This window comes from Anser anser (genome assembly GCF_964211835.1).
Source record: "Anser anser genome assembly, chromosome: 11".
NCBI lineage: Eukaryota > Metazoa > Chordata > Aves > Anseriformes > Anatidae > Anser > Anser anser.
Window position 1 is genome coordinate 5,309,854 of NC_139732.1, and position 13,855 is coordinate 5,323,708.

Sequence of the window (13,855 nt, forward strand, 5' to 3'; positions counted from 1 at the left end):
TGCTTGAATATCTCCACAAGATATATATATATATCTGTATAACTTCCGCAAACTAGGGGTGCTTTAGTAAGTTCTTTTGGGATTCATGATCACAACTTCAAGTCACCGAAAAATATGATCTTTTTGAACTACACAGAACTTAGGTCAGGGAGATCACTCACCAATTACCATAGCAAGCATAACAAAGAAGATTAATGTAATCTGTTGTTTACTAATAACAGGTCAGAGCAGTGAGAACTAAAAGCAAACTAGAAACACCTTCTCCATTTCCCATCCACCACCAATTTGAGCTGCACATCAAACCTTATCAGATCTAATCTTTAACTTCAGTGTTTTCGTTCTGTCTAAAGCTCATTTTCCACCTGCAACTTCTTTGTGTCTTTAAGTCAAGCACTTACAGGTATGGTTGTAAAAACTAGCATTCATCATAGAAATACGACTAAGAGCAACAATGGAAATAAGAGGAATGGAATAAGCATTCTGTCTTGGAGAAAGAACAAAATATTCCCACAAAATAGAACAAGTGCTGTGAATAGACTTGAAAGAAAATTACTGTAATTTTAAAAAATTTTACTAGCTTATGTTCTACATAATAATTCTACAGCCACTACAGCTCTTTTTAGAGCTGTGTTTTCTTATTTACTTTTTAAATCTGTTATTCATCATCTGAGCTATTTATACAATCTGTATTGTCAACAGCTCTATTTAATATATATAAAAATCTTGGCTATCAAGAAGGCAAAGGAGGGTAGGGAAATATCCATATCAAAACAAGTTCTTTAGGGTGTTAGCATATGCTGTCACTCGAGCTTGTTTAGAATAAAGTCCACATTCTGGAGACAAAATATTACTACCTTCCTTCCAGGTCATACTGAATTTCCATGTCTAATTCCTAAAGGCAGTTACTCTATTGAGATTGCCCAAGTGGAAAACTAGACTGTTTACAGGTAAGCAAACAAAACTCATACTTCAGTTACCTCACAGATGGGTTTTCATAGTATCAGCATGCACAAGTACATTAGAATACTTATCTCATTCCTTGTCTGTTCTAGAGAATGCTTATATTTTTCTTTAAAGATTTCAGTTACAACTGTTGTATTGCCATTTATATATATAATCTGACTACCAAATACAAAATCTTTTCTTTAGGCCTAAACATTTCAGTCAGACTCTTCAAAATACCATTACAGAACTATATACAGATGAATTCTTCCTAGGCTATCTGGTTAGCACCATCAAATAATATTAAATTATTTGCGCTGTAAATATTCACAAATAGTTGATGTGAGAAGTGTAAGGACTTTATAGCCTGAAATAACTTTCTCAACTTTGAATTGCTAATTATTTAAATGGAATTTGTCTAGAACAGGTTGGTTTCATTATCTTAAGTTAAGACATGCATCACAGGCTGCGAGTGGTAGGTCTTGAATTTAAAAACTCTTTCTCAATTGAAGAGTTCCTCCAACGTAATCTAAAGCACAGCAGGCATACTTTTTATCCAAATGACTTGAATCACCCTGGGAAAACATAATGAGGGCTTCCTCACATGAATTAGAGATTTGAAGTTTAGCAAATTCAGAACGAGCGCTCTTCAATTTTCTAGCCTAGAGAGCCAATAGCACTTTCCACTACTACAACTGCTCACCTAAGCAAAAACCAAATTCACAACCCACACTTCGGAACTCATTCAATTCCCTTCTGTAAAAAAGCATTCATCCAAGAATTGTCAGAGAAAAGCTTTATGCCTTTTTAAAATACATGACTTCGAAAAAAAAAAGTCAGAAGACAGGTCAGAGTATAAGGAGTCTAGAATAGCAACTAGATAAGAATAAATGAAATTGGAAGTAAAAGTTAAGGACCTGCATATGGAAAAGATACTATTTTTTTTGTTTGTTTTGTTTTTCCACTGAAATTATTCTGGACAAAGAAATAAATTACTAATATTGAGGAAGGAAAAGCTATTTAATTTGAAGGATGCTCTTCTTCAAGGTTTGCACCTTACCATAAATGAATCAAAATGTATGTTTGCTTCAAACATTGCCACAGACCACATTTATTTCTACTAAGTTGAAGATACTAGCTGAAGCAAAGTCGTCCTTATATGTGAGGGAATTAGGCTTTTCCCTGTATCTATTGAAGAATCAAAAGTTCTAAATTCTTGATCTTCACTTGCAGTTTACCTTATGTTCTTAGTAGTAATTGGAATCTCCAAATACTACTATTACAAGGACTTAAGAATAAAAGCTAGAATATTCTTTGTATTTTTCCTTGCTGTATGAATAAAAATTACATAAAGTATAATTGGAGGAAAGCATAATTTTCTACAATAGTTGTACACTGGATTTGCTAAAGCTTACGTCTTGTATTGGGAAAGAAACAAAACAAGCAAAACACACACACATACACACACAAGAAAACAACACCAAAACTACCAGACAACCTCCAAAAAATTTCACTCACTTTAAAAAGCAATTATTTTTTAACATGAAGTGCTCTCCCACACAAACTCACTTAAAAGAATGTAGCACTACCTACCTTACCTACCCACTTAAAAGCAACTACCATTGACCTTTCCATGACTTTCGCTCCTTTCCATCTCACGACTGCTAGTCATTGTATTTTTCAGTTGTTTCACCTGTCTTGCAAAACCTGTTGGGGGTTGCAGTCTCTGTGACTTTTTTCCTTCTGCTCTCCCAAGACAGTCATACTTGTCACCCTTCCCTTTTTGTGGGCCATATATGCACACAATGACCACAAGCAGTTACTGTATAAAGCTTTTCAGATTATTACGGACAATAACTGACGAGAATTCAGCTCAGAATAAAAGGGCCACATTCCCCATCTACAGCAGAAAGAGTCCAGTGTATAGAAACAGTCTTTTCAGAAGCCATCAAGCTGAGCAGGTGTCTCCTGGACTTGCCAGTACTGCTCACGTAGTCAATACATTTGTTTTTGCATAACTGCAGACTATTATACCACTATGAGATATGTGCACACTATTTAATGGTTGCTCATGAACAGCACTAGTCTCCCATAATGATTTCTTCCAACCAGTCTCTTAGAAGGAATAATTTGAGAAGTAAAATTTTTATTAAAAATAAAGTGACTTTGCTATAGCATCCAGGAGACATAGGTTAGTTTTTCTCTCTTCAGTGATTTTATAACAATGAAGTGCATGCAAATGTACTGTCTTTTTCTGATTGAAGTACATTCACCAAGTCTTGATCGGAAGCAATATACAAATAAACAGCCTATTTAAATAATTTTACATTTTATAAAATGTTGCATTTTGCTAACATTTATGATTTTGTCAGCACAAAACTTTTGCTTAACTTATAAGAAGGGGGAAAAGTCAAGCTTTTTAACTACTCATGAGGTTATGTTGTTGCTAGAATTATTCAAGCTAAATGAAGCAGTAGTCGTTGCAATGCTAAACAAACAGACCTCTCTTTCCTATTACTAGCAGAAATAGCTTTCATTTTATTGCAGCTAGAATATTGCTCTCAATTTCTACAGTTTTCTGTACAAAACCTTATGCAAACCATCCAGTGAGATTTACATACTTATACATCTAAAAAAAATCAGCTTATCATCAGGACAAGTAAAATACCATGTATGTACATAGTAATGAGAATACAAGAACTGTACCTAGGGAATCTCCACAACTCAGGCAGAAGCTGGGCTTAGGGAAACCAAATGTGCTTGGAGGTGCAGGATACTGGCTCAGGCAAACTGATGAGACAGACTGCATGAGGGGCTGCCCATGTGGGTGGGTAGCAGGAGATTGGTAGGGTCTGAATGCCTGAGAAACTGGAAAATAACTTTTTGCAGATGGGCTTAGTGCTGCAAACTGCAGGAGAATAGAAAGGAGACTAGTCACAAAGCTATGGCCTCCTTACACCTGCGTGTCAGCAGAGGCAAGGCAGGGCCGCAGGTGGGTGAAAAGCCCAGCTGGTGCTGTTGTCCTATGCCCAGATGGGGACCACAGCACCAGCAGCCTGCAGGGAAGCAGCCTTTGGCAGCCCTGCTAAAACTTGTTCAGATTTATTCAGGAAGCTCAAATCCATTTTTCTGCTACATCAGTTTTCAGTTTTAGACTTTTCCATCACTAGCTGTCCCCAAAGTTCAAAAAACTTCATTTGCACATATATCCTATTCAATCAAAATGCAAACAGCCCCTTACGTACATAATTGGTTACTTCTATGATCATCTACCTGGCTGACATCAGACAAATAAAAGATCAGCACTTTTATATATACAGATCCTCTAATGTATTTCTTTAAGGCTACTCTTTCCAAGTCATTTCAACTGTTTCAGCTGGGCAAGCAGAAACAGCTGCTGTGGACAAAGCAAGCTCCAGACCTCTTGCTTGCTTTGTCCAGCAACATAAGACCAAACAACAACCCAGGGAGAATAAAAAGAATAAAAAAAACCACCAGATCTACTACTGTGCTTATTTTAAAATAAATAGAGCGGCAAGATATTCTTTACAAGAACGGGCAGACTGAAGGGAATTGGCGTGGCTCTCATGAGGCCCCGCCTGAGGTGGGCGGGAAAGCGTGAGTCGCAGTAGGGGCTCGCATGGGCCGCCCTCCATTTTGAGAAACGTGGCTTCAGCAAAGCCGAAGGAAATACCTGGAAGGGCTCGGTGCCTGTAGCCAGTGCTGAGCTGCGCTGACGCTTCTAGCAGCCCTCCTCTTCGGGATGGCACCTGAGCGGTCGCGGTGAGGGGAAAAAGCCACCGCCCGTGCCATGCCTGCCTCAGGTGAAGAGCCGCCCTCATGACTGCTGTCGGCGGAGGAGAAAGAGGGTGGGGCGGGGAGGCAGGCAGCCCTTGTGCCTCCTCCCTCTGCGTCCCTGGGGAGGTGATGCCTCGTAGTGCTGCCACTGTCCTGAGGAAGCGGTACGAAAACTCCCGTTTTCCTTACCCCCTTGTTTCAGCTGCTTACTGTTTCCCCCTTTTCGGGGGCTGTGGTGACTTTTTAGGGGCTGCTTCAGGAAAAGTTTGGGAGAAGAAGATGCTTTTCCTCAGTAACCAGGTGTAGGAACAGCACAGCAGTTTAGGGTGGCCTTATTTCAGTCTCCTTCTTTAGGAGCTCTTGGTTTAGAAGAGAATGAGGAGTTGCTGGAAGTCTTCTGAGGAGGATGCCACCCACCACTCAGATGAGGAAGAAGGTTCTTGTGGAGAAAGAAGGTGGGTGCTAAGTGAAGAAGACAGACAGTTAAGAGACAGGGTGTTTCACAGGCTGGGGGGCTGCCTGCAGTCATGGCCCACTTATGAGTGCCTACAACAAACTTCCCTAAATCAAAAATATCTATGCGGTTCTTTACTGTCAGCTGCCATGTATATAAAATTAATTATTGTGACAGAATAATATGGAGGTCACAAAACTGTAAAGTAATGGAAAAGAGCAAATTGGAAACCATTACGTTAGCTTATTAAGGACCGTATTCAAACCACAGTAAGGGTGACTCTAGTGTGCTGTAATTTTGGATCAAGAATGGACTAGGTTGATCTCTTTAATAGTTTTTATGGTCTACGAAGTCTATAACTTAAACCATTTAAATTTATTTGAGCATGTTATTCAAAAGCAGAAAAGTTATGCTAATAAGATTATTTTATATTAAAAATAGTGCTAATTTGAGGTTTCTAAGAATACAAATGTACAGCTCAAACTTTATGTTCTCATTAGTCACACAGTAGAGCATGACATAAAGTATGTACTTCGTCATTGTTAGAAACAAAATGGCTTGAATGAATAATAGATTACACATTTTTCCATTAGGGGAGGGGACACACTTGTCAGCAAAACAAAGTGGCTCATAAGAAAACATTAGTGACTAAAAATAAGAATGGAAAGTTGTTGCCCGTAGAAGTAGAAGGGGGAAAAAATGTGACACAACTGTATTGTTATTTGCTGGATATGCTTTGAAACTATTTTGAAGTGTTACTTTTAGAAAAGAGTTTCTGTTCTTAGACTGGGTTTTCTTTGGGGAAATATAGGACGGAAGAGAAGGTAGGTGTCCTTTATTCATGGATTATTTCATTAATATCTTGGTACGCTTTCCTCAATAAAACTTTTCTTCCTCATGATAAAATGTCATATGTACAAATGCAGTTTGGAATATTTATACTTAATAATTGGAAAAGCAATACTATAATTAATCTTCCTTCTAATTTAGCCATGGAGAGGTTTTTAATGGTTCTATAATGACACCTTGAGGAAAACATATAATTAAAATGTAAAACTGCTTTTGAACTTCAGAAAAAGAGTGGAAGTGTGCTTTTACTTTGTATTTACGACTGATTTCCTATATAGACATTGTTTAAGTGTGGATAAATGTAACTTTTGGGTTTTTTTGAAAGCAAATGTCTGATAGAGTACTTTTTGAAAACATTTGATGCATCTGCTGGGCTTAATAATAGATAGGTAAAATTGTTGTAAAACTGCGTCATCTTCCAAAGACCTCCGCTAGCTGTCAGTTTCCCTGGATGGAAAGTAGTTTTGATCAGGAAGCTTGTGCTTACGGAACTGCACTACTGTTTACCTTGTTACTCTTGATTGTAAGAATAAAACCTGGATCTCTGTTACCCATGAGATGTTGTGTTTAAATTAAAAAAAAAAAAATATTAAGATAAATAGATCCAGACAGATTAACAGATGAAACATTTCCCCCCTTTATTTTCATACCAGCTCTCTCTTGAAATTGGTATTTCATGACTGTTGTCTTCCTTTGGCTGCCACTTTGGATTAATTATCTAGCAGTTGTTAAACAGACCTAAATCAGATCATCAGAATAATCTCAGCTTTCATGTATTTTAGCAAGCTAGTTTCTATTTCTGGACAGCCTTGTAAGGAATGGAATATCTTTGTTCAGGATATTTTAGGAAGGTTATTTTTATCATTTAATTCAGTTCTCTCATATTTATTTTTTGGATGTCTTGAACTTGACTTTTTCTCCAAACTATGTGAGTAGTACACTTAACCCTTGAATAAAACTTAAGGGTAGTTCTTTTAAACAGGTTCCACCTGTTAGTCATCATTTAGAATAAATAAACGTTGAAATTGATTATTTCACTTGTGAATATTGATAACTTTCTCCTTGACAGTTGGTATGGATAATATCCCCTTAACATCAATGGTTCAAATGAAATTTTTTGGCTGTCTCACTGATAAAAATATGAAAAATATGCTTTAAAATCATCTTTCTTCATATGTTCTGTGATGCATATTAAAGTATATAACCATTTACTTGCAGATTACTGAATTATTGTTAATATGAAACATCTTTTTATAATAATACTGCAGTTAAACTGCACGTTAATCAGAACTTGCACTTGCAGATAGTGTATGTTCAAGTTTCTTGGATTGTTATTTTTGAGGTAAAGGTGCTAGGTAGCATCTAGAAACTTGTCTTAGAAGTGAGAATTTAAAGCTGTTATTTGTGCATAAGACTATTTTGGATGCTGTGAATGGGAAAATGGTTCACTGTAAAGCAAATCTTAGTGTCACATGAGCAACTACTATTGATAGCATTTCAAGTACAGTTCTGAGAATAAGGAATCTAGACTGAGATTGTTCTCAGTCTCTGAATCTTGTGATGCAATTTAAGTCTTCAGATGGTGGGTAATTTTTTAGGCTCTGAAAACCATAGTATCTAGGGAGAACGGAATGAATAGAAAGCTTCAACCTTAATTATAAATTTTCTTGCCTTTTGTGAATACAACTTTTGTACTTTAATGTGGTCACTGCTCCTCTTCTATCTGTAACGATAGCTGTATAGATTAGACAAAGATGTAAGTACTGAGGAAAAGGACATTTAGCACAATTTATAATTGTCTTATTCAAGTTCTTTGAAGGCATTCTGTCAGAACAGCTAGAAAGCTGAACAAAAAACAAAGAATGCATCTGAGTTGAATTGATGTAGCATGTATGTTGATTGCAATCAAAAAAAGTTTGTGGCTTGCATATATTAAATGGAAAATGATTTAATGTAAATTGTTTTTGTCAGTAACAGTAGACTTGAATTCCATTGAGCTGCTTATTTGATGTGCAAAGACTGGCATTCTTGTTGCTTTTACTCTTTGGAGCACATTATCCTGAAAGGATAAAATTGCTTTTAGTATGTAGTGTGTTTGTTTGTTTTGTGGAGGTATACTTTTTAAAATCATTTTGTTGCAATTACTTTTTCACTTACAGTCTTTATTGTTGGAGAATTTGCACAGGGAGCAAAAGAAATAACATATTTAATGCCTGGCAGTAAAGCTGAAATCTGAATTGTCAAAGATGAAGCTTTTACTGTCAGAGTGACTGCCAAAAAAGGATTATTGAGAAGCTGGATGGTCTGACTATGTGTCCATTACAAGTCTCTACAAACACAGTGATGGCATCTGTAGTATAATTTGTGACTACTGTAGCTGTGCTGACAAAAACTGCCTGCCTATACACTTGTACAACCCAAAATAGGGTTGTGATGATGTGGCTAATCATAGTTCTTTAATCTGCGTTAAATGAATGATTGTCAGACAGATCAAGATGAGGTGATATGACATGAGCAAAGCCCAATAATTTGAATACCAGAAACTATATTATTAACTATCTAATGTTAATAGTTTTGAGATGTTCTTTTTTAAATATGCTGATGTGCATGTGCTTTAGGTAATACTGCAATTCTATTTGTAGTAATACTACTGTAATTCTAAAAAGGGAGAAAAATTGTAGATGGAACTAGATTGCCTTTATTTTAATTTGGTGTTGGTAGTGATGCAACTTTTGTGTAACTCTTGTGATGCTCTGATGCCAGATTAAGGTGACACTGTAGTTGCTATCCTGCCTTCTGCTTTCATTAGAATGAGTTTTGAAATAGTGTTTGTTTTTTTAAAAAAAAGTTTGAACACCTTATTAAAAGGAACTTACGAATCCTAGAAAATGCTACCTTTCTAACCCACAGTTAAGTTAAAATCTTGGCTATGTAAATTACAGATATTTATTCAAGTACTTTAGCTTCTTATACGTGACGTATAAGAGGCAGCTGCAGATTATATTTTCACTGGGATCTTGGGGCAGATTGATTTTTCCCATAGAATCTCTTTTAAACTCTGTTGAGGTAATCCGTGGTCATGAAAATATTCAGAACCGGAGACCTTGTCAGCACAGATAATGGTGATTAAAGTTTATGCAACGCTTTCCTTACTTTGCTAGGTATTTACTGCATACATTCAGTCTGGAATCTTGTAGATAGGTGTTCTTGAGTGCGCTAGAACACTAGGATGGTGCAAAGTGGCTTGTGTGCTGTATAGTCATGCACTAGTTCACAGCCCTAACTGGTCCATGTTAGGCAAATCCTTAGTAAATAACAAGAACATGAGTAATAAAATGTCTTGACATGCTGAGTTAGCATCATTATATTTTATGATTGGCATTAACTTCACTAAAATATACCTTACAGAAGAATGCAGTTTCCTTAAAAAATAGGCCTTTTCTTGTTTTTGTTTTCTATCCCATTAGATATTCTAACGTGGCTAGAGAAGCAGTTGAAAAAAAAAAATGCTGCTGAATCACATTGGAGTCTCTATTTTCAAACACAGACTGCATACAAAACAGGGTAATAGAAGAAAGCAAGCCCTACTTATAATGCATGCTCAATTAAAAATGTCAAAACATACCCAGTCTTTTAAGAGTTTTTATAAAATAATTTGCTTCTAATATGTATAGTTACTAACAAGCAGTACATAAGCCTTAAGTCTTTAAGAAATATTTTTCCAAGTATGATTACAGGAAAATTCTTAATATGAAGATGGTACTTAACAGAACTGTCAATTTCAATGATAAATGATCATTTAACACACAATTTGTTGTGCATTTAATACACAGAAAAACAACTATAATTCTTAATTAAAAGACCAGCATGTAAAAAAGCATTTTCTATTGTAGTTACTAATTTCCTTTAAGGAAACTTATATATACATCTACATTCTCCAGAACTTGTGTAGAGCTGTATTGCAGATAAGTCTTTTTCAGGGGAAAAACCGTTTGCTTTTGAAAGTTGCTCTTTCAACAAGGTTAAATTAAGCTTGACTATTATTGTGGGTTGCATTGCATTAAGGAATTTGTTTATTTTATCGTCGTTACGGTATAAAGCCAATAAAGGTCAATCCAGTGGTTGCACATGATGTAGGGGTTTCAGTCAATTTCTAAGTTGTCTTGTCATACCTCTCTTAATTTGTCTTATGCCAGGTGTGATTTATGGCCTGTTGGATATTCCAATTGTATTTTCTTGTATAATGTATACCTTTAATCTACAGCTTCTCAGAATTGCAACCTTGGTAGCCTTATAAAGAAGGTTAAAATGTCAATAGTCTCATGTTTATGAGAACTTGCTTGAAAGCTGCGTCTCAAACTTAAACAATACACCAGAAAACATTATTCCTTTCCAGACTATGCTGGCTGACTGTTCAGGTTATGTTAGAAACCTAAGGTAACCCATATTTTTTAAGGATGAATGGTATTACATCGGGATATTACCATTCTGTATATAACTCTCAAGTAGTGCACAGTGTTTTATCAAAATGGACCTCTGTCCATGGTCTGCCTCAGTTTTCTTTGGTGCATGTAAATGGGACAAATGAATTATTTACAATCTTTCTAGCTATAGATATTACTATTTGATTCTTAATTTAAAAACATATGTGCACAGAAGCACAAGTCAAATGCTATAAAGTTTCTGAGAGACAGGGATAAAATACATTGGATATGAAAGACTGCATATGTTCAGAGGCGCCTCTTGTCCATTAAACTGATGCCTCCAGGGACTGCTATAAATTGCTGATTTTTAGCTAATCATTTTATCTTATTCATATGTAACATGAAAGAGGAATTTCCTTCACAGGAATGTAAATTATGATTTTAATTTCTTCCTTCCTTACCTCCCTCAGTCATAACGTGAAAGTATTTTAGAAATTCAAACTCTACAGTTGCAAGATAATTTCAACGTGCTTCCAGAGAGAGAGGATTGCATACATTGATGACTTTGTTTTGTCTCCCCTCCCACTCCCTATAAAATGGAATTCATTTGAAGAAAAACAAAAATTGAGGAGGGAGAATGGGCGTGTGTTTTTGTTTAGCAAAAAATCTTGAACACAATTGTATTAATGCATGTCCGCCAGTTGCTCTCAGTTTTACAAGTTTACTATATAAAGAACTCCAGTGTATTAAAATTATTACTTCACATAATCATGTGAACAAAACTCCCTTGTGCTCAAGGCAAAATGCATGTATAAGTCCTATTAACATGGGCATGAAATCTTACATGGGTAGGGGAAGAATTCTAAGTACTGAGCAATCCAGAACTTCCCATTTTACCCAATTCCTTAATAACAGCCTCAGTAAGTTGACATCTATCATTCTAATGCTTGAAAAATAGAATTGGAGGATGACCTAAAATTTGAAATTTAATCTCAGCATCTGAACAAGGAAAACTGTATTTAAATTTTATCAATCCTGTTTTGCAAAATTATGTCTTTCTTTAACTTAAGCCAAAGGAAAAGGTTCAGAGATGAAAATAGCAGTTAATACTCTTCTAAGAGGAGCTGGACACTTAGAATTCATGCTTACACCTTTTGAAAGATTTTTTTCCATAGTCTTGAGTTCATTTTCTATTAATTTACTTTAATTCACTCATTAAAATACTTGTCTGAAATGATGTGTCTCTAATATGATGGCACTGCTTTTGCGTGTCCAGATATAGCAGAGGACTAGAGAATTAAAAAAAAAAAAATTTCTTCTGAAATATTGAAGTGTTACAAACTGAACTACCAGACTGTGCCTTGCTGTCTTCTGCATTAACTATTTCACTGCAACATCTGTTTACAGTATGCTACCAAGACTAACTCCTGTATGTGAAGAGCCAGATCTCGTTTCTTTTGATATTGGCAGGTGAATCTGCCACTGACCTTACGTGACAATGTGGTTTTTTTTTGTTTTTTTTTTTAAATTCCAGTTTACAAGTAGATTGAAATAGTGAGCATATGAGAACCTGATGAGCATTCTGGAACAGTGAAAGCTAGCAGTAGACTAATCATATCTTTAGAAACAATACTCAAGTTTTTAAGAAAATAACATAGTCAAAGTAAGATGCAAGCCATTCCAGGCTGTGTCAACATACATTTAATCTGAGTTAGAGTGGAATCAAGTCACAGATTATTCTTTGAGTTTCCAGGTTGCTGATGCAATCTGGATTGATGTTTCCAATTGATACTACCTGCTACATCAAAAATCTTAAGGAAAGGGTCTTGATCTCGAGGATATGAGAGACTGGCACTAGTGAGTTGATAAGTTTTATATAGGGCAACTAGACTATATTTTGACACAACACAAAATTGAACATAAAATTGAAGAATTACTGGAAAGCAGTTTTCCAGAGTAAAATAAATTTGTCAGAACAATTGAGAAAAGTACACCTGTTAAACACTAATGTATGAACTCTGAGTGGCAGACCACCCTCAGTGCACAGCGCTCTGTACTTCTGAAACTGCTTTGTTGAAGTTCAATAAGCCTGGAGATTAACTGCTTTTAAGTTGGTATGTCACTGGTGATTCATCTTGAGTTTTAGCCCAAGTTAAACAGTATTTCATGTGTTATCAGTTTTTTACTCATCTGAGTTGTCTTTCAAAATGTCATTACTTTTCTTTAATCACACTTTAAAGCAGCTGCACTGTAACATATTGTGAAGGAAACAAACTTATAGTGTGGCAGCCTTTTGTTTTCTTCTCTTCTTCCACCCACCATTTAAGTTACCTTACCCCAGGGAAATCTCTAAAACATGTACAGCTGGTTCTGCATCATATCCATCCAGCCATAGAGGCTTGCTGATAGAGACTTTGTCATTCAGCTCAGGAAGCATCCTCAGAGGAAGATGTTTGAGCTCAATAGAGCTCAGAACCTGGGTTTTTGGTAACTGACTGGGCTACATAATAACTTGCCTGTCCATTGCAAAGGTAGCAAACCTCACCATTAGCCTAGATAGGAGTGCAGGGAAGGAGGCAGCTGTTATTGTCAGTGTTGGTACCAGTTAAAGAAAAAAGGGTAGAAGAAATTTGTGGCTACAGTCAGCCTGCCAGGTAGGAGGTAGAGAAGGAGCACAGTAGTAGTAGCAGCTGAAACAGTATCAGTCTGATGTGCAGGACCTGGGAGCAACAGAGGCCTTTCACTGAAGATGGGACAAAGACACTTACCAAGGCTTTGCAGTAAAAGCTATGTCTAATGAGATTTCACCAAAGTGAGCATGTTATGTTTGCACGTGTTCATCATGCAATCTTGATGTACTAATCATTTTTCAGATGATTTCATACACAAGTTAGATCCTTCTGAGGGAGGACAATGATGGAAGCCATAGCAATGTCATTAATACAGAAAGCACATGCACATAATATAATTATTAAAGGATATTCCTTCAAGTCATGGTAGAAAGTCCTTGCAACACTCTACAACTAACATCCTTAGTTCATATATTTTTTAAAAAGGTAAATCTGCTTTTCGTATGTTTTTCCAGTCCAAAAATAACAATAATATTAATAATGATGCAATTAGAGAAAAGATGACAGAAAAGAAAGTACCTATCTCTTAAAATGATTGTATTCAAGTTGGATCATATTTGTGAGAAATTCCACATGGCTCTATGAAGCATCCACTGGGGACTGTTAGGCTGCAAGTATTAGGAAAGATCTTCGAACAGTACCGTTTTCTGGAGAAAATGAGCATGAAAGACAGGTTTAAAATATCTTCTTTTGTATCCATGTGAAGTTATATTGGATAAGGACAAGTTTTATGACAATATAAACAGCTCTGCTGTTTA

At 36.1% G+C, this 13,855-nt stretch overlaps 1 protein-coding gene and 1 long non-coding RNA gene across 9 annotated transcripts in view; one reads left to right on the top strand and one right to left on the bottom strand.

The window, feature by feature from the left end:
* Positions 1–4,777, bottom strand: part of LOC310905660 — a 32,391-nt gene extending 27,614 nt beyond the window's left edge. The window contains exon 1 of one of the 2 annotated variants that reach the window (XR_014589210.1): positions 3,649–4,442. This is a non-coding gene — a long non-coding RNA (uncharacterized lncRNA). Of the gene's footprint in view, positions 1–3,648; positions 4,443–4,636 lie in introns of those variants that run through there. The other variant, XR_014589211.1, reaches the window with a different exon arrangement.
* LONP2 (lon peptidase 2, peroxisomal) overlaps positions 4,598–13,855 on the top strand; it is a 116,587-nt gene continuing 107,329 nt past the window's right edge. For 3 of the 7 annotated variants that reach the window (XM_083852215.1, XM_083852217.1, XM_083852212.1), the window contains exons 1-2: positions 4,767–4,904; positions 5,095–5,195. In XM_083852215.1, coding sequence (XP_083708341.1) covers positions 5,147–5,195 — 49 coding nt within the window. In that variant the 5' untranslated portion in view covers positions 4,767–4,904; positions 5,095–5,146. The other 4 variants (XM_083852214.1, XM_083852220.1, XM_083852216.1 and 1 more) reach the window with 3 other exon arrangements.